The 19,554-nt window shown below is 55.2% G+C and overlaps 1 protein-coding gene across 3 annotated transcripts in view; it reads right to left on the reverse strand.

Annotated features, from left to right (window-relative positions):
- Positions 1-19,554, reverse strand: part of HTT (huntingtin) — a 111,716-nt gene that overhangs the window by 50,933 nt on the left and 41,229 nt on the right. For all 3 annotated transcript variants that reach the window (XM_053923220.1, XM_053923219.1, XM_053923218.1), the window contains 16 exons: positions 19,078-19,219; positions 18,748-18,866; positions 17,465-17,576; positions 17,075-17,212; positions 16,113-16,271; positions 15,925-16,022; positions 14,800-14,939; positions 13,778-13,841; positions 13,470-13,570; positions 11,394-11,540; positions 9,451-9,571; positions 7,683-7,759; positions 6,611-6,762; positions 5,530-5,732; positions 2,090-2,216; positions 637-764 (listed from right to left, as the gene is read on the reverse strand). In XM_053923220.1, coding sequence (XP_053779195.1) covers positions 637-764; positions 2,090-2,216; positions 5,530-5,732; positions 6,611-6,762; positions 7,683-7,759; positions 9,451-9,571; positions 11,394-11,540; positions 13,470-13,570; positions 13,778-13,841; positions 14,800-14,939; positions 15,925-16,022; positions 16,113-16,271; positions 17,075-17,212; positions 17,465-17,576; positions 18,748-18,866; positions 19,078-19,219 — 2,028 coding nt within the window. The remainder of the gene's footprint in view (positions 1-636; positions 765-2,089; positions 2,217-5,529; positions 5,733-6,610; positions 6,763-7,682; positions 7,760-9,450; positions 9,572-11,393; positions 11,541-13,469; positions 13,571-13,777; positions 13,842-14,799; positions 14,940-15,924; positions 16,023-16,112; positions 16,272-17,074; positions 17,213-17,464; positions 17,577-18,747; positions 18,867-19,077; positions 19,220-19,554) is intronic.

Consider the following 19,554-nt stretch of genomic DNA (forward strand, 5'->3'; position numbering starts at 1 on the left):
CCTAAATGTCCGTCACAGCCAGTGCCTGGCAGCAGCATACCACAAATGCACAATACGTGTCCTGTCCCACACACACTGGGGTCCGTGGGAAAACTGCTACGAAATTCAGACCCGGCCTTTCCATCCGGCCACAACAAAGTATTAGTCTTAGACTTAATTTAAGATTCTAAAGACCTCAGCTTAAGTTACAGAGCAGTAACCCTACTTAATAAACAGAGAGAATGGGTCAGGCCCAAAGATGTATTATGTGAGAACAAGGTCAAGGGGAAGAGACTGACCATGAACACAAACACTGGCAACCCCCCTGCCCAAGGGCGACAGTAACCAAAGCTCTTGGCGAAGTAAGACCTGACCACCCAGCCTGAGAGAGGAAGCAGGGAAGGGACACACGGGACGGAACTGTACGGGTAACACTAGGGCCACGCTCCTGCCCCCAAGGATGCTTCCAATAGGCCGAGGGGGGCAGCGGGAAGGGGTCCACCTCCAGCAGGCGCTGGGGGCGGGACAAGGAGGGGCGAGCCTCGAGTTCCGAGGGCTCTGAGGACAGCTGGGCGAGGACCTGGAAGCTCCGAAATACACCATGGAGCCCCCGTGAGGCCCTTGGGCAGGTGCACACAGCGACAAAAGTGGCGGCACCTTGTAGTTGGCGTGGGTGGCTTTCAGGACGTCGTGCAACCTGAGGTACGAAGGAAGGTGGTAGAAACTCCCCAGCGATGAAGATTTATTTGCTGTGACAGGTCCTGAGGCTTCTGCCTGGCGGGAGGCTGTAAACACACACACACACACACACACACACGTTTAGATCACAAGTGAGCACTGGCTGAGTTTAAAACAGATCACTGGCAATAATGGTTTTTACAAGTATTCTAGCAGAATGAAATATAAACTTTTTCTCTTTTACTTACTTAGAAGTAATGAGAAATTGAATTATCAGCCTAAGTACAATCTGAGTACCTCCTCCCAAAATAATAAAGTAAAAGAAGGTGATGGGAGAAAGCAGTATGATGCTGTTACACGCTTGTTTTGGTCTGGCTGCCTGTCTGCAAATGGGAGGAGCAATGATTCAATGGCCTCAGCCAATCACACGAGCTCTCAGAGCCCAAGCCTGCCCGTGGCAGGACAGGGCTGACCCCGGCCAGGTGAGGTCACAGCCTTTTCAGCCATCAAACAGGGATGACGTGCGAACACGAGGACAACTGTAGTGGGGACACAGGTCGTCACTGAAGTGGCACTACTGTGTAAGCGCCCAGCGCTGTATAAAACCACTTAAGCTTTCCAGATGCTTGACTTGGGGTCCTCAGCCTGTTTAACAGTCAGGAGGGCGGGCAGACAATGATGCTAATTCCGCAGGCAGGAAGTTGTGGAGTGGTCGTTCTGGAAGCTGCAGTCCCTCGCCCCTTAGCAAACAGCACTGTGTGTCCGCACGTGCATGCTTTACCGGCGGGAGGGGCGGGAGGACAGTGACCAGCCCCGCATGTGGGGAGAGGGAGCTGGGGCCCCCCTCGAGCACAGGCCCCCACAGCCGCACCCCTGGAACCTCTGGCCCAGCAGCTCGGAGACGCTCGGGAGCAGCAGCCATCCGGGTGGCCGTGGTGCCTCATGGCCCTCTCGTTCAAGTGACTGTACCCCGATCTGTGTCCCACTGGGCGCTCCCCACTGTACACTCCCCACTTCCTCCTTCAGAACCCTCCCCTGTGGGGACCCCTCTTCCCCATGACCTCCATCCCCAGCCACCCACATCGCCTCCCTCACTGAACCCCCGACCCCTGCACCTACTCTGCAGTGGGGAGAAGGGGGTACATGGGGAAGGAGGCAGCCGGCGAGGCCCTCCGCTGTGGTGACAGCTCCTTGGTAAGTGACACTCAGAGACGCGCCTGACCGAACCTGACCGTGGTCTGTACCTACTCAGCAATCAGCGTTCACTCCCGGAAACCACAGCTGGGGAAGCCGTTTCTCAGGCCTCACTGCTATTACTGATTTCCAAAAAGCACCGCGTCATTGCGTCAGCCCTGCCACGAATGTGAGCTCGATCCTCTGTTTCTGTGACACAGGGCCAAGCTTTGCCGCCCGCCCCGTCCCCGCTTCCTACCTGGACTGGCCTCACTGCCTTTCTTGGGGCTCAGCGGCACGGACGCCTGCTCGCCGGGCTCTTTCTCCTTCCCCTTCCGTCGGATGGGGCTCAGAGAAGGGGGGTTCGCTAGGGACGGCAAGGCTGCCTAGAAGACAGAACAAGAGTCTGGGAATGTAACCAACGCAGAAACTGAGGTCTACAGTACCTGACTTTACCACTGACTGAGAAGAACCAGCCCATGCAATTCATTTTCTCTTCAACCCCGTATTTCCAGAGCTCAGAAACTGCTTGTACGCCGGGTACTGTGTGGAGCCCACACGGCCCCACCTGCGGTGGGGGCTGCCCCAGAACTCCCTGACGGGGGTGCTGGAAGGGGCTCTGGAGCCCCAGGCAGGTCACGTCCAAGTGCAGCAGCCAGAGTGTTCTCCAGGAGCCACAACACCAAAGAGGGTGTGAAGCCACGTTTCAAACTCCGTCTTCCAGATGAGGAGACAGCTCAGAGATGAAGTGACTTATTTGAGGTCAGAGCTGACAGGCAACAGAGCCAGAAGCCAACAGACTGGAGCGCGCCCGGGCCCCCACGCTACAGGAGGCAGCGGCAGCGGGAAGAGGACGACGGAGATGGAGTTCGGGCCCCAGCGCTGCCACTCACGGGGGAGTCACCCTACACATTGGGGCGTGGTCTGCCAAGCGGATGTCATGGCTGCAGTCGGGAGGGCTGGGGGCAGCTCTGTGGCTGCCGCCCCTGGGAACAAGCTCTGGGGAGGGGCCGGCACACAGGACAGGCACGCCGGATCCCACTTATGTCGGAACAGGCACATCCATGGTGACGAAAAGGCCGGCGGTGGCCTGGAGCTGGGGGGCATGGGTGGGCTGAGGGGTGATGGCTAAAGGGCATCGTATTCCTTTCCGGGCCCTAGAGTTGACTGGTGATGGGTGAATGGCTCCGGGGGTGCAGGGAACCCGAGGGAGCTGCCGCTTTAGGTGTGGTGTGGTGTGGTGTGGTGCGTGTCGAGTGTCGGTGATGCTGTTCCAAAAGACTGCCCACGGAGGCTACTGCAGTCGCCCAGGTGAGACCCCACCGTCTGGACCAGCGGAGTGGCCGTGCACACAGAGAAAGCTGGGTCCGTGTGCCCGTGTGTGTCAGTACATGTGCACCTGCACACACGTGCACGCACATAATTGCTGCAAGACGCTCCGTGGGGAAAACGAAGGGCTGGGGAGCGAGGATGAAGAGCTGCACCACCGCATGCGCCTGACCTTACAGGACACGCGGTGAGAGAGACGGGGTGCGGCGGCTGACCGGGCGGCTGAGAGGTCAGGCCGCACCGCATCTGAGCGGTCTGTGAGGCCCCAGGCAGAGAGGCCACACGGCGCTGCCCACAGCGGACCGGTGCTCCAAAGACAGCCTGGGGTCTCTGGGGTTTGGGTGCTGAGGGTGCAAGAGCGGGCCTGCTGCCTGGCCCTGCGCCGCCCTGCCCGAGAGCCTCCACCTACGTGTGGCTACCGGGATTTCAGCGTAACGACAGACAAGCTTAGAAGCTCAGTTCCCCTCTGCACTGCTGGGGGGAAGGCAGACTAGTGCAGCCACTGTGGAAAACAGTACGGAGATTCCTCAAAAAATTAAAAATGGAACTGCCATGTGATCCAGCAATTCCACTTCGGGGCATAGCATATACAAAGAAACTAAAACACTAGTCTGAAAAGATACATGTATCTGTGTCTACTGCAGCATTATTTACAATAGCCAAGGTGTGGAAGCAGCCTAAGTGCCCGCCAATAGATGAGTGGACAAAGAGCAGGTACGATAAATATACATGTGCATGCATATTAGACAGAATATTATTCAGCCACGAAAAAGAACGAAATGTCGCCATTCACGACACAGATGGATCTGGAACAGGAGTCCCCCACCTCCGGGCTGCAGATGGGGACTGCCCTGGCCCTGTGAGGAACTGGGCTGCAGGGCAGGAGAGGAGCTTGAATGAGATGTGCCCTCAGTCATCCCAAAACCACTCCCCCACCCCGGTCTGCAGAGGGACTGTCTTCCACAAAGGTGGTCCCTGGTGCCAAAAAGGTTGGGGACCGCTGAGTGAAATAAGTCAGACAGAGAAAGACAAATATTATGATTTTAGTTACATGGAGAATCTGAAAAGAAAAGCAGCAAATTAATGAACAAACAGAACCAGACTCACAAACACAGAGAGAAGCTGATGGGTGCCAGAGTGGGGAGGTTGGGCTGCTGGGTGGAGAGGGGACGGGATGGCGAGGTGCAGACTGGCCCCTGCGGAACAGTGGCGGGTGTGAGGCTCAGCACAGGGGCAGGGTCACCGATACCACAGCCAGTGTGTGCAGCACCAGGGGTGCCGGACTCACCAGGGATCACTGTGTTCGCTTCGTAAGCATCTCATCACTATGCTGTGCACCTGCTATAACTCTGAGTGTTAGTTGTAACAGAAAAAAAAAACTTTTTTAAAGCGGCTTAGTCTCTCAAGTCCTGGGGCCACATGTCAGGTGTGCTGGAGCCATAGGACAGGAATGCTGCTGTCCTGACGGGCGCAGGTGTGGCCTGTTTCCATGGTCACAGAGAGCTGAACCAGCTGGTGCTGGCCCAGGATGAAGGACAGGGCCTGGGAATCATTCACGGCGGGCTGAAGACCAAACCCGGAAAGCACCGGGAGCAGAAGTGGTCCAGGGGAACCAGAGACAATCTGGAAACCGACAGGAACAAACGTCCCTGGGCAAGAGGGTAGCACCGAGGGACACGGGGGAACCGAGAAAGGGCCTAAGAAGCACCCACGAGACTCGAAGTCTGACCTGGGCAGGAGGCGCTGCTGCGGCAGGTGGTAGCAGAAACCAGACCCGCGAAGCTAAAGAATGGGGGCCAGTGCCCTGGGCAGAGGCCAGGCCTAGAGCCTCACAGAGGGCCAGACGGGGCAGCAGGAGGCACTTGGGGCAAGCAGCAGACAGGCTTGCTGGGGGAGCAGGTGGATAGGGAGGGGCCGCAGGACAGCTAAAGGGGAACCTGAAGCGGGACGAGCCTGTGCGAGACAGAAGGCACAGGCGGGAGAGGGAACAGTCAGATGCAACACTGAGTGCGCTCGTCCACCCTGGACCCGCGGCGCCAGGAGCTCGCTGTTTGTCTCGAAGCTGATTTATGGAACTCTTCTTCACAGGAAAGCAAAACTCTCTGCCAAGTGTCAGGAAGGAGCAAATGTGCGAACAAGCCAGCACTCTACATCTGAGCTTCCTGGCTCCCGCGAGAGCCGGGGGCAGGGCCCGCCTTTCCCTCTCAGAGGTGACAGTAACTGCTGACGGCACAAAAGGGCTACCGACGGCCTGGAGGGCGGCATTTCGTGTTACATCAGGGTCATGTCGGGAGCACCACTGTCCACCTAAAGCCGAGGACACGAGGGAAGCGCAGGCACACAGGGGAAGCCTGGGGCGCCGGCGGTTACCTTCGTGGCGGGCCCAGGGGCCACCTCGTCCAACACATGCGCACAAATGTTGACCACCTTCAGCAGGTGGGAAAAGAGCTGCTCGACCATGGGCACCAGGCTCCGGTCCCCTAGCGCCGGCCACGCCTCCTCCTGCTTGCTGGCTGCCGGGCCGGCCTCTTCTTCAGCGGCCCACGAACTCCGCAGAGACTTGGGGGCACTGGCTGTGAGACAGGCACACGAGTTACCTCCCATCTCCGCGGGCACGGAGAAGAAACCACTTAGGAAACATGCGTCATTCAGACCCAGCCACGTCGGACACCTCCACCTGCAAGTCAGGTGATACCTCACATTCAACAGGAAACTGACATTTCCCCCAAGCACTATGGTCCCAACTTCTATGACTGCCACCGTCACTCAACCACCCGGGACATGGCAGTCACCCTGGGCCCCTTCTTCGTCTTCACAGCCAAAGCCCAGCTGGTGACCAGGCCTGCGGCTCTGCCCCCCTCACCCCCCTTCCAGTGGTCCCTGCCCCCACAACCGCACAGCCGTCATCTCGTTCAGACTCTCTCTTCCCTCAAGTACAACGTGAACCTCTCGAGAGCCCCTTCCTGCTTCTCCAACACTAACCCGCCTGTTGGCCCCATTCGTGACCTCCAGGACAAGCAGGACAAGTCCTCCTGAGGTAGACGGGCCACACCCATGGCTTACCACGGGCCCCTCCTGCCTCACTGACCACATTCTCCATCCCTGCCCTCGCCCTTATGTGACATCAAAATGACTTACAGTCTTGAATGTCACACAAGTTTTCAGGTCTCCCTGCCTTGGCAGGTGCCCTGCCCTCTGCCTGGTGGGCCCTTCCTGCCAGCCCCTAAGGCTTGCTCCCATGCTGCTGAGAGAGTGCCTGGCCCACGGTGCCCTCAGATGACATGAGAGGTGAGCTGGCCTGGGAAAGGCCTCTGTTAGAATGCTGGACACAGACCAGCCACCTGCACGAAGGCAAAGTGTGGCCTCACAGCCCCGTCCTGCACGTGCTCACTACCCCACCCCGCCAAGGGGTCTAAAGGCTGGGGGTCACTGTTCAAGGCAGCACCCATACCTGCAAGCAGGTTTCCGGCCAGGATCAGAGCATCCTGATGGGCCGAGAGGTCCAGCGGGAACCACGCTGACGAGAGCAAGGTGAGGACCGTCGTGACCATGCCGACTGTGCAGCTCTTCCGAGACTCGTCCGAGGCGCCCAGCGGGGGCACTCTGGAAGCAGACTGGCACGGTCAGGCTATGGGATGACTCTAAAGCGAGCTGTCTTGCTGTCCCTCTGGACCAAGAGGGAGGCATGTCACTGTGCTTTTTACACGGACTCATACAGCGGTTTTACAATTGACTAACAGCTTCCCTGTAAACCCAGCTCCGTAAAAATCATCAGAAAAATCAGGTCAATCTGATTTAAAAGTATGATATCTATTTATTTTGATGACCTTTTAACTTCCTTTAACTTTTGAATTCGCATATTTTACTCAATGGCAAGTCACTCAGAAGTCAGGTGCTGCACCTGTGACCAGAAGCTGCAGGTGCCGGGTGTTTGTTCTCAGAGGAAATCACCACTCCAGACGGGAGAATGCGAGCCAGGTCACCACACGCTCCTGGCCACCTGCTCACACACACACGACAGCTGCGGGTTACGTCCTGGGGTGACCGTCATCAGCACTGGTACATACCACAAACCTTACTCCTCGATGCCGTGGAAGAAGTAAATTATTCCTCAGGTGCCACAGGGCCACCCACTGCAGAACATCATTTTAAATAAGAACTTTTCCTAAATCTCACTCCTATGGTTCCTCACAACTTTGTGTAGTAGGTTACATTTGACTTTAAACAACAAAAATACTTCTAAATTTTAAATTCTAGAGTGAAGCAAGCCAGTTAGAAGTCCTTGGCCGGCACATACGAATCCTCGTACAGAAGTCCTCCGCAATGCTGAAGACAGAGCATCGGACACCCGTTAATTATGACCAGCTCAGATTTCCCCGCAGCTCCCACCACCAGTCCCCACACAGCTAACCACATGGAAACAAGCATCCGTGAGGTATTTAACAAAAAAGAAAAACAGGATTCCAGTAAGTATGTTTGTATCACATAACTATAGACAACCACATGCAGAGAAAAACACTTACCCACAATGCCAACCCAAACTCCAGATGCAAACTGGAAAGGCCGTGGAGAGAAGACACAAAGCTTCGCAGCATCCAAACTATAGAGGAAGGAAATAAATCACTCCCAAACACCAATACGCAGGGATTAAATGGAGCCTCCCCTACCCTTCACAGAAAGGACAAATGATGGAGACCGTGCCTGGCGCCGGAACACCTGGCCAGTGTGGTGCAGGTCCTCCGGCCCAGAGCCGCCATCACCCTGTGCCACCCCCACAGCTTGCAATGCGCCCAGCCCTGCTCCCTAGTTCCAGGTGCGTTCAGTCCCTCCCCCACCCAGACTGCGACAATCACAAGGGTAGCGGTCCTCTGTCTTTCCACCCAAGCCCAGAGAAGTGCCTGACACATGGAGACCACAGCAAACACACAGAGGTAACGCTCACGGCACTCTGAACAGATCAAAGGAAGGCCAAACTAGCAGAGCCCAAACTGCCTTTAGGTCTGACAGGCTCGCACAGACTCATCAGAACAGCCCGATCGTGCCGGAGCGCTCCACAGCGTGGGCGCAAGCCTTCCGTCCCTCACCCTGAATGACGACAAGGTCTGACGGGTAGTCAGCAAACAACTCTACTTGTGCATGATACTTCTTTCTGATTATAAAAGCTAAACCTGTTCGTTTCAGAAATCTGTGAATATCTGAAAAATATAAAACAAAAACCACTCATCCTGAAATGAATTTTAACAACACTGCCAATCATTTTCCTGAGTAGGTGAGGAATGTATATGTAAACATTATTAGTATTTTTTTAAACTTCATTTATTTTTTAGAGAGAACAGACGGGAGGGAGAATGAGAGTGAGAGAAACATCCATTGGTTGCCTCTCGCATACCCCCAACTGGGCACCTGGCCCACAACCCAGGCATGTGCCCTGACTGGGAATCGAACCAGCGGCCATTCAGTTCGCAGACCAGCACTCAATCCACTGAGCCCCACCAGCCAGGGGTAAATATTATTTTTCACAACTGAGATTTTACTATGTACAAGCACACAGTTTCATATTATGCCTTTTTTTACTCAATATTATAATTCAGATTCTATCTCTCAATATTGTTAAAAATTCTCCAAGCATCATATTAATAGGTGAATAATAAATACACTACCACATGTACTGAATCTAGTCATCAGCAGAACTTACTCATTCTTCAGTTCTTGGATACTATGGTTCGTCTCCAATTTTAGCATCGTAAATAATAATAAAAAGAATTATACAAAAGTCTTTGTCATGCCCTGGCTCGTGTGGCTCAGTGGACTGAGAGCCAGCCTGTTCGATTCCCAGTCGGGGCCCAGGCCTGGGTTGCGGGCCAGGTCCCCAGTAGGGGGCGCACGAGAGGCAAGCACACACTGATGTTTCTCTCCCTCTCTCCCTCCCTCCCTTCCTGCTCTCTAAAAATAAACAAACACAATCTAAAGAAGGAAACTCTCTGTTGGCACTTCTGGTCCTTACTAGTGTGGACTCCTCAGTGCACATTAGTCACTGGGATGACTTAAACTTCTGATCGTACCAAGTCAGACTAAGGTAGTTTTCGCTTTCACTTTTATGTCTCCCTGTATCGTCTGAGTTCTTTCACTACGAGCACGTGCTGCTTTCATGTAGGAGAAAAAAGCCGTCTGCACTCCTCCTGGAACAAACCAGGCTTCGGTCGGCGGGGGCACGCCTTCTCAGCATGCCCCTCGTACAAGCGCCTGACCTTGCCAACGCCCGCCCGGAAGATAGCTCGCGCGGAGACTCACGGTGAGCGCGCGCGTGGTGGCTGTGACGAGCTGCTGCGACACGGCGGCGACGACTCTGGACAGGTTGTTCTCCATGGTGACATCTGTTGTGCTTGGTAGCAAGTTGTAGCCTCTGTATATTCTGGTCAGAAAAACACGAAGACTTAAAATCTACTGCTAAAGCTGAGAACATTTCCAAAATTCAAATGGCATTTAAAAGTTTAAGATGAGAGGCTACAGAAAGTTAAAGAAGTCTTGACTTTTAAGTTCAAGAAAGACTGGACAAAAACTGGTCATTATTCCAAGGGCTCCCAACCTCCCTCCCCCTGGTCCCTGGATGCCACTGGCATTACCGCCCAAGCTCCGCCTCCTGTCTCGCACTCCCCGCCCTACCCCGTGGAAAAACCGTCTTCCACAAAACCAGACCCCAGGGCCAAAAGGGCTGGGGCCCCCTGCTCTATAAAAACGGCTCAAATCACCCTCCTTCCTCTGGGCTGGAGCCGCGCTCTCCTCACAGCCCCTCCTTGCCAGCCCTCCACATGCCCAAAGCCACCCATTTAAAGACATCCCTCACAGAGCCCCTCCTGATTCCAACCGAAGAAAAGCCCCTCCCCGCCAGACCGCCAGCCCACCCCACACTTGGTCCTGTCCAAGGCCCGTGGCCACATCGCCTTCTTGCAGTTACACAGACTCCAACTCCGCGACTCTGTGAGTGAGCCCACCAGGCTAGTGCCGGGTGTGCCCACGGAGGCGCTCCATGACCGACCAAGGGGACCACCGGGCGCCTTCTCACACGGAGCCTAAACCAGCGGGGAGCGAGGCTGTGGGCGCAGCTGCTACACAGGCACCTGTGCTCTTAAGGGACACGGCCAGATGTCAGGAGGCCAGCCTGGGCTCAGAACTGGGAAATTTTACCAAGTCGCAGTTAAGAACTGACTTTAATGAAACACTGTACGCGTCTCTGTTGGCACCTGATGCTCATTTACTGAAATGGCATTTAGAAACAGCGGTTTCCCCACGCTCGTCACCGCCTGCCAATGAAACACTCTAGCGTGGCCCACGCTTATCTTAAAGGAGCGTTTACCCCGAATCCGTCCAAAGAGAGAAAATGCCAGTTCTGAGGTTAATAAAAGGGTACTTTCTGGGAAGAAACTACTTCACGTGTTTATTTCAGCAGTTTTTCCATGAGAGAGAAGATCTTGACTTAGGAATAATGACTTCGAAATCTGACAAGCCGAGTTCAAATTCAGAACAAAAGCATCGAGAGAACATTCAGCTGAGATGTCACTTAGCCCAAGTTTCTAAAAACACTGCCACTCAGCAAAAAGGAGTTACCGTATAAAACTAACTTTTAAAACAGGACACAAAACACTGAGTTACAGTATCACAGTCTCCTCACTTCTGTAGTCTCCTTCACAAAGTGAAGTTCTAAAGAAAATGATAACCCCATGAAAGCGTTTCTCTCAGTCTGGGCGCCACATGAGCCCAGCCACCCAGAGTGGTGCTGGGGAGTTTCTCCTATTGGGGGGGGTGACTGCGAACCACAGGGCCCCACAGTAGCCCGCCGTAACCTGACGCTCTTGAGGGGCCCACTCACCTAGAAATTACCAGGCACAGTGCCACCAGACTCATCACGGGCAACACAAATGGAAGAGAGAAACGGCACGGACAGGTTTTTAGGTAGGACCACACCAGAGTCACACAGAAAACTACACTCGTCAGTATGGGCTTGTGGTGAAAGAGTTCAGCTGCCCGGGTCTGGGCTACGCGACTGGGTGGATGCATGTAAAGGGGTGGATGGGGCGCTAAATCCTGAAACAGAGAAGCGTCCTACCCACGGAAGACCACCTACCCAAACACCCTCACCCGAGGGTTTTTTCCCTAGAAAACCCATTTTAGATGAACACCCTAAAGCTAGGCATCAGCACGAGCTGCGTGCCCCCCGCGGCCGCTCGGCCAGGTACCTGGTGACGGTGCTGGCGGAGAAGTGCGATGCAGGCTGCGCCTCGTGCATGAGGGGTTTCAGGTAGACACTGCTTTGGTCTCTTGCCACAGCCACCACAGGGTCAGCCTGTCCTTGGTCACATTTATAAAACAGCTTTGGGACAAGCCTAACATAAAAGCAAGGTTTATTTACGTAAGAAGGCACAGGAACTCCCCTGCAGGTCACCACCCTTCTCCGTCCTGGCAGGCGGGCCTCCAACACCAGCTGCCCGCACAAGGCCACCCCCCTTTTCCAGGTGTGGCGCTGCTCAGGCACTTCAGGGTCGGGGCTCCAATCCTAGGGCCACTCGCCCACTCTGAAATAACTTAGTGCTGTACTTTCTTTCTGCCTGTCATAGAAGGAAGTGCCTTTCTCTACACATATTAAACACTCTGATTAAAAAACCACCTTAAACCCTGGCCAGTGTGGCGCATTTGGCTGGGACGTCGTCCTGCAGACCAAGAGGTTGAGGGTTCGATCCCTGGGCAGAGCACACTCGAAAAGGCAACCAATCGATGTTTCTCTCACGTCCATGTTTCTCTCCTGCTCTTCCTCCCTCCCTCCCCCCCTTTTCTAAAAATAAATAAAAATCTTTAAGAAAACAGTACCAATTTCTGCCTGAACTAGTGGCACACTGCTAAGGCTCTCTGAAGTGACCCGTGTGGTGAGCAGGGTCAGGCCCGGCTATGGACTACTGCAGGCATGTTTCGGGACAGCCACTCCTCAGTGAGCACCGACACCCCGACAGAGCCACTCCTGAGGGTCTCCATGTCTGCACAGGGTCTCGGGGGCCAACAACCACAGTCACCAAAGAGCAGAAACGACAATCCCTGTCCTCTGGTGAACGAGGGGACAGAACAAGCCCTGCGATGGAACCCTCCTCAGCGACAGAGGGAACGGACTCCTGGAGCCCCTGCCGCTCCGGCACGCTGACCCCCAGACCCTCAGGGAGAGAAGCCAGGACAAAAGCCCACTGCTGCATGATCCCACGTAGAGAAAATGTCCACAGAAGGTGAAACTCTGGGGACCAGGAGGAGATTCCTGGCTGACGGGGCTACAGGTAGGAACAGGGAGCCTGCGAATGGGCACAAGGGCTCTCTGGGGGGGAACGGAAAGGCTCTAGAATGAGGCTGTGGTGACGCTTACACAGTCTGTAAATGCACTAAAGATCATTTAAGTGTCCACTGAAGACATGTGCATTTTAAGGGATGTAAATTATACCTCCAAAAAAGCTCTTCAGATATTTTACACATTTTATTTATTTACTTTTAGACAAATGGGAAGGGAAGAAGAAAGAAAGGGAGAGAAACATCCATGTGTGGTTGCCTCTTGCACACCCCCCAGTAGGGACCTGGCCCGCAACCCAGGAATGTGCCCTGACCAGGAATCGAACCGGCAACTCTTTGGTTCACAGGCCAGCATTCAATCCACTGAGCCACACCAGCCAGGGCTCTCAAAAAATTTTTAAAAAATCAAAAAGCTCGTCTTAGTAACTCAAGTTCTAAAAGTGAATTTAAAGGAAAACCAAAATATCATACATAAACGTTTACGTGTAACAATGTTGACTAGAGCATTATTCATTATTTAAATCAAAGGCAAGTTTATATCCAGATAACACTGACGTGAAAGCTTATCACAACCACAGTAAAAACGGCACTGGTCAAATGCCCTCCCAGCAGAGTGTCTGCTCACAGGACGGCGCTGCCCCTAACGAGGTGACTGGGCCGCGAAGCTGCGTGCACGTCCTGTCCCAATCTGGAAAAGCCACTCGTCACAGGGCACGTGGCATGCCGGCCACAGGGGTCCCCACCTCCGGGCGGGGCTGCGGACAGCCTGGGCCTTCTTCTCGGCGCTGCGCTGTAGGCCAGCCCCTGATCAGGCCCACGCAGACACCCACAGCAGGAGGCCAGGCTCTGAGGGGCCCCTGGGGTGCAGGGTGAGAGCAGCCGGCAGTGCTGCGCGACGGCCCCTGACTGTTTTCCTCTTGCCTTCTTCCTACCACACTCCGCGCTTGGAGCAGAGAAAGGGGCTCAGAGGAGAGACCCCCGGTAAATACCTTACTAGTGAAGCAGCAGCGACGTGCCGCACCCTGGGGTCTTCATCCCCGAGCAAGTGGATGACCACGCTATTGAGCACTCGCTCTTGCAGTTTTAAAAGCTTTGGAGAGAAGAAAAAGAGACATAACCTCTGCATGTAGGTAAGTTCACAGTCAAATATTAAGTTCGCTAGTCTTGAGTTGACACCACATGATCCCAACTTGCACGCCCCAACGGAAATCAGTCTGAGCAGCATGCGTTCAGCAAGACCCCACACCAGACCAGTGTGACCGCAGAGTGGACACGGCCTCGCGCAGCGAAGGCTTACCCCTGTGTAATGGTGCGCCCCTCTGTGCAGGTGTTCCGCTTTTGCTTCCAAAAAGCTCACCAACCTAATGAGAGAACAAATTTCCCAATGAAACAAACAGTTCATTACCCCACAAGCACCTCTGCTGGGCTGCGGGACGCAGACAGAAAAGAACGCTGGGCGGGCCACCCGGAGCAGGTTGGTCCAGGGCTGGGGACGCCCGGGACAGCATGGACTTAAAGTAATGGGAAGTACTGCTGCGCTCCAGCAGGAATTTGCATCCTCTCATGACTCCAGACTGCCAATCAGGGCTTCTAAGAAAACCACTTTTCTTCAAAATAAATACAAATATGCATGATTTAGAAAGACTCCAAGTGCCCTGAAAATCAGCTCAAACATGCAGGCTGAAGGCAGAGCAGCTATGAGCAGAGGGCTGCACCTTCCCGCCCGCTGGCTGCGGTCCAAGAGGTGCTCACCCCCACATCCAGAGCCCCATCTGGGGGCACAGGGGACACAGTTCCGAGCACTCGGAAATGCTATGAGGGTACAAACAATACCCTGGCGCACGGCCAGCCTCAATACAAACTGCTTAAGAACACTGGGTAAGGGAGGACTGAAAGAAAACTACTCGGACCAAACTCACGCCCGGGCGACGGCAAGCTGCGGCACATCCAGTCACCGCTGCACCGCGACCATACAGAGCCTCTGAGCCGAGTCCGGCGTGGCCACGAGCACACCCTCCTCTCAAGGAGCACACTTGATACGGGCCACAGACATCGGAGCTCTGCACTCCCCTGTCCCCGCCACCCAGAGCACTTCCACAACTAAGACTGCCAGGAAGACGCACTCCTCTGCCGCCCTGGAAGACCTCCCGAGCAGGGCGTTAGAACAGCACTATCGGCGATAAAGCTGTCAGCGGTCTGCCACATGGGTAACCTGGTGACACTTACCACCTGGGATTTCCCGGTGACCACGACCACCTGCACCAAGCAGCCCAGGCCTCTCGATGCTCAGTACCCAGATAGCCAAGCTGATGCACGTACCTGAAGTCGACCTCTGCGAGAGTCTCCAGCAGCTCCGTGCGCACCAGCCAGTAGGAGCTGCTCCGCAGGCTCAGCAGGTCGGTGATCAGCTGCAGCCCCAGGTCACTGTAGCTGCTGCTGCAGAGGCTCATGATGCAGTGCTGAAAAGCAAGCCGCCGCCTTGGCCTCGCCGCGCCCCTGGCCTCACTAGCACGCGCTCGTTCCACTCGTCTCAGTGGTGTTTGCCATGCGTGCTTTACCTCAGGAAACTCAAGTTCAAAGTGTGTCCCTGGCACTTAACTTAATTTCCTCCTCCCACTTCTACCTTGGTCCTGGTCTCTGCCCCGAGACACCCACTTCACGAGCATTTATCAGCGCTGAAGAGGGGGACCAGGCCACACCACCTGCCCCTTCTAATGCGGTCTCAGTGCCAGGGTGAAGGACGGGACTCCGGTGGTGGCAGGGTTCCCTGCGCCCCCAGCACTCCCACCGGCCTCTGCACATACAGGCCTACATGGGGCCGGCACCCGGCCTGCTGCCCACACACACCTGTGCTCGACTGAGACTCGGCAGGCACTGGGGGTGAGGGCACAGCCCTGAACAGGCCATGAAATTTTTAAAAGGGAAGGCATCCTACCAATGGACAATTACAGGGTTTTGTGGGGATTTTTTGTTTGTTTGTTTAATCTTTACTGGTTAAGTTTTCCTGCTGATGACCAGCCAGGGGGATCTATGGCCCAGGTGCCACAGAGGCTAGACACGCACCGTGCGAAGGTGAGGGGCCCGCCACTGACCTGAGCAGAGGCGGCGAGTTCCCACTGGGCCAGACGCTGTCAGCCTCTCACAGCTTAATGGAGCCGTTGGTTTTAATTCAACAAGTCTGACCCTTAATACTAGCAAGGTCTATTTCTAAATGTACTCTTTAGAAAAAGGGATACTTCAAACAACTATTCTGAGAATCACAACTTAAACGGAAGTCCAGGAAACCTTCACTCTGCGGCAGTGGTTTCTTTCCAAAGCCACGTGGTGGACACACAGCTGTTTGCTATTGCTCACAGCTTCTGGATGCCTGGACACACTTACTACTGTAACCACAGTAACGGGACAGTTCCCAATACTCGAGAAAATGCATCCCGGAGCGCTCACCCGCACAGCTGTGCACGCCAACTTGCAAGTAACGGAAGACTCATCCTTCAAAGTTTTCTGCAGCAGAGGAACGCAGTCCGCCAGAGAAAATGTACTCCCTGACCGGAAGAGCAAGAACAAACGCCTTCATGTAAACTTGAACTTGGCAATGACAGTCAGAAAGAGCAATTCCCCAAATCGGCTGTTACCTGTCAGGGTTCGAATGGACCCCATCCAGCCTCCCACCTGGAAGCGGGAGCGGCTGAGGATGGAGCAGACGAGCGTCCCACAGAGAACGGCCGTGGCCCCTCGGACCTGCGGGTCTCCGTGACCGATGTAGTTCAAGACGTCCGAGACGCACTGCTCCTCTGCGGGGACAAATTGCCCAGATCCTGAGAAAAGTCGCCCTTCGACTTTCTAACTCAAAGGGAAAGCTCAATTCTCAGGAAAGGAGAAAGGGGCGAGGAGCGATCCGAGTCTAGACAAGACCCGGCTGGAATAACCGGCGGCGGTGAAGTGTCCAGGGCTTTAAGACCCCAGAGTCAGTGCGTCCCTGACGGCACTCAACACAGCAGGTTACAGTTCCAGGTTATCAGCGATGAGCACAATGCCAATTTTTAACTTCAACCAAGATCAGACACCCCCAAACCAGTCCACACTTACCTAACATAAACACAATAGCAAAGTCTGTCCCTTGCCCAAAGACGGAGGGGGTTGGAGGGGGAGAGTCCCAGAAGTGCAGCTCTTCCCACCACTCAGCTCCCCCTGTAAGGAGGCGCGTCCCCAAGGGTGTGCTAAGGGGACCATCTGTGGCCTTGGCCACTCTCAGGCCGCACACGTCTCCAAGCGTGAGCGTCTGGCCTGGCTCAGTGGGACTATGGTACAAATTTTCATCATACACAACTTGTGCTTGGGGTAAAAACCATTGTGTAGCCCACTGGGCCTATGGCCCAGAACTCTACCCTCGTTGCAAGCATTCCAATGCACCACGCGTGGACAGGGCGTCCACACGGCCACCACAGAGGTGTCTGTGTGCCACACGCACAGCTGCGACCAGTTCCAATGACACAACTAACCAGGACACTGCTCTGAGACCAAAGCAGCCCAGGGGGTTGGAGACAGTCCGGAAAAGAACGACAGGGCAGGAGTGAGCGCTGCCCGCCCGGCGTACCAGGGTGTTCCGCGGCGTCAAGAGGGACTTTATACAGCTTGCTGAAGAAAGACTCAGGGTGAAGGGCCACAGCAGCTCCGACGCAGCTGAGCGCCAGCGCCTTCACGCTGACCCGCACGTCCCGATCCGGAACCAGTGCTGCAATGGAACCACCCAGGCCACCATCAGCTTCAGAGCTGCGAACGTTCAGTTTCCACACGAGCCAAACCAGACCCAGGACAGCTGCCACCCCATCGCTCCCTCACTCCTCCCGGCAGTCAGTGAAGCCAACACTCGCGCTCACCCCAACTCAACTCCCTCGCCTGCAAGAACCAGGCACAGAACTGGCCACCAGGCTGACTCTGAAAGCTGGAAACTCCTTCAGCTTGGCACCCGCCCTCCCACACTTACCATTTTTTTCCCCAGTCAGCAGAAATGAAGCAGATAAAAGGCGGACACAATGGACCAGGGGAGCAGAGTCTTCGTCAGTAGAGTGTCCGATGTCACCTTTGACGCGGCAAGGCTGGAACAGAGAAACTGACGCTTGCTTCTCGGATAATCAGAGAAGATACTCATCCATCAGGTCACTCAACAGAGTTCCCAGAAGCCATGGGGCCACGTGCTGGGATACCGAGATGCTGCCTCTTTGCTCGTGTGCGTGCCTGCCCTCACAGACCACAGCGGGGCAGGCTGAGCATGGGGAGAGGCAGTTTCGAGCCCAGTCCCGTGGGCTGTGGCAGGGATGAGCTCAGCACTGGAGAGGGAGGCTGCTGGGAAAGTGCAGCACGAGCCTCCAACGACAGGACAAATGAACTACAGCCAGGGAAAGCCCAGCACTGAGGGAGGCAGGCTGGCGCTCAGGGACCTGAGAGGAATACTTGTGTGGGACTGAGTACCAAACACTAGATCTTGCCCTAAAGAATTTAAAATTAACTGGAGGACAGTCAGTCCCTTAAATACGGAATCAGCGCACAACCCAGCCACCCCACATTAGGGAGGGGAGTCAGGGCCTCTGCACAGCCGTGCTCACAGCGGATTATTCACCGGAGCCCAAGGGCGGAAGTAACTCAAGCACCTGCCAGTGGGTAGAGAGACAAAGCGTGGGGAAGGCAGTGCGTTACTCAGCCTTCAAGAGGAAGGAAATCCTGACACCTGCTGCCACATGGACGACCCTTGGGGACAGTTTGCCAAGTGAAGTCGGGCAGTGGCACAAAAGGACAAGCACCGTATCTGAAGGCCCCTAGCAGTGAAACCACAGAGCCAGAAAGGAGTGGCAGGGGCCAGGGGCTGGCGGGGTGGGGGGGTTGATTAATTGGGACAGAGTTCCAGTTTAGGGAGACGAGAGACTTCTGGAGATGGATGCAGTGGCGGTCACGACAGTGTGAGGGCGCTTGAAGCCATGGAACTGGCAGATTTTGTGTTACGTGCACTTTACCACAATGAACAAACACGCCAGCTCAACAGACCAGAAACAGGACATGCTGCGGGGCCATGCGGACCCTCAAACGATGACCCAAGAAACTAGCTGGGGTAGACAGAGTCTGGGGTGCTCCCAAGGCCTGGGCGGGGCCTGCAGAGGCAGGACAGGAGCCCGGGCCCGGGAAGGGCCCGAGCCACAGCCCAGCACCAGAGAGCCAGAGCACGGGGTGCAGACGGCCCGGAGCCCAGAGCGCGGCGGGGCCCGAGTCCCGCACCTTGTTTTCCTGGTCTCCTGGGTCAGCGGTTTCGTCTCTGGACACAAATTTATCCATGCTGCTGTCGGAGGGCTGCCTGCTGTGGCCTACGCTCTCCAATACACGTGCTTGCTGAAGGGCTTCCGGAAACGGAGAATCCAGGATTAAGTGACAAGTGTCCCATTAGAACACAAACACAGACAACATAAAAGGAGTGAGACTGAGGGCCAGTCACTCCTCAGCTGGGCCCCTGGCTGACACCCCAGAAAACAAAGGTATCCAGAGGCACCCCGGGGGCTAAGGTGGACCTCAGGGGCCCACCGGGCAGCGCACAGGCCGCCGCCAGCGTACCAGCGGAGGAGTGTGGGAAGGCGTCCACATCCTCATCTGCCAGGGTGTCCGGGGGCGCCGCCGCCTCCTCCTCCTCCTCCTCCTCCTCCTGCGGCGGGCCGAGCTGCAGCCCTGAGTACTGGCCATCGGCGCCGACCAACACCTGCAGGGCGCAGAGGGGCTGTGAGGGTTCGGAAGTGTCACCCGCGGACGAGTGTCCCGGACCAAGGGGAAACCGAAAGTGGGGCAGACCACGTCTTACACACTGACTCAGAGGCCACGTGTCAAATGCACACAGATGCATGTGCAGAAGTGCCAAGAGGTTACTGACCAGCTTACCACCACACCGTAAAAGCCTTTACCTCTAACACTTCCAAAATATTTCCAGTGTGGGGATTTCTCTCTTTCGTGTGTTATTTTTAAAACTCCAAACAGAATCTCTGCCTTCAGAAGAGAGTTTTACAGTAAGTCAAAAACGAGGGAAACTCTTCAGACAAA

This window comes from Desmodus rotundus, chromosome 4 (genome assembly GCF_022682495.2).
Source record: "Desmodus rotundus isolate HL8 chromosome 4, HLdesRot8A.1, whole genome shotgun sequence".
In the NCBI taxonomy this organism is placed as follows: domain Eukaryota; kingdom Metazoa; phylum Chordata; class Mammalia; order Chiroptera; family Phyllostomidae; genus Desmodus; species Desmodus rotundus.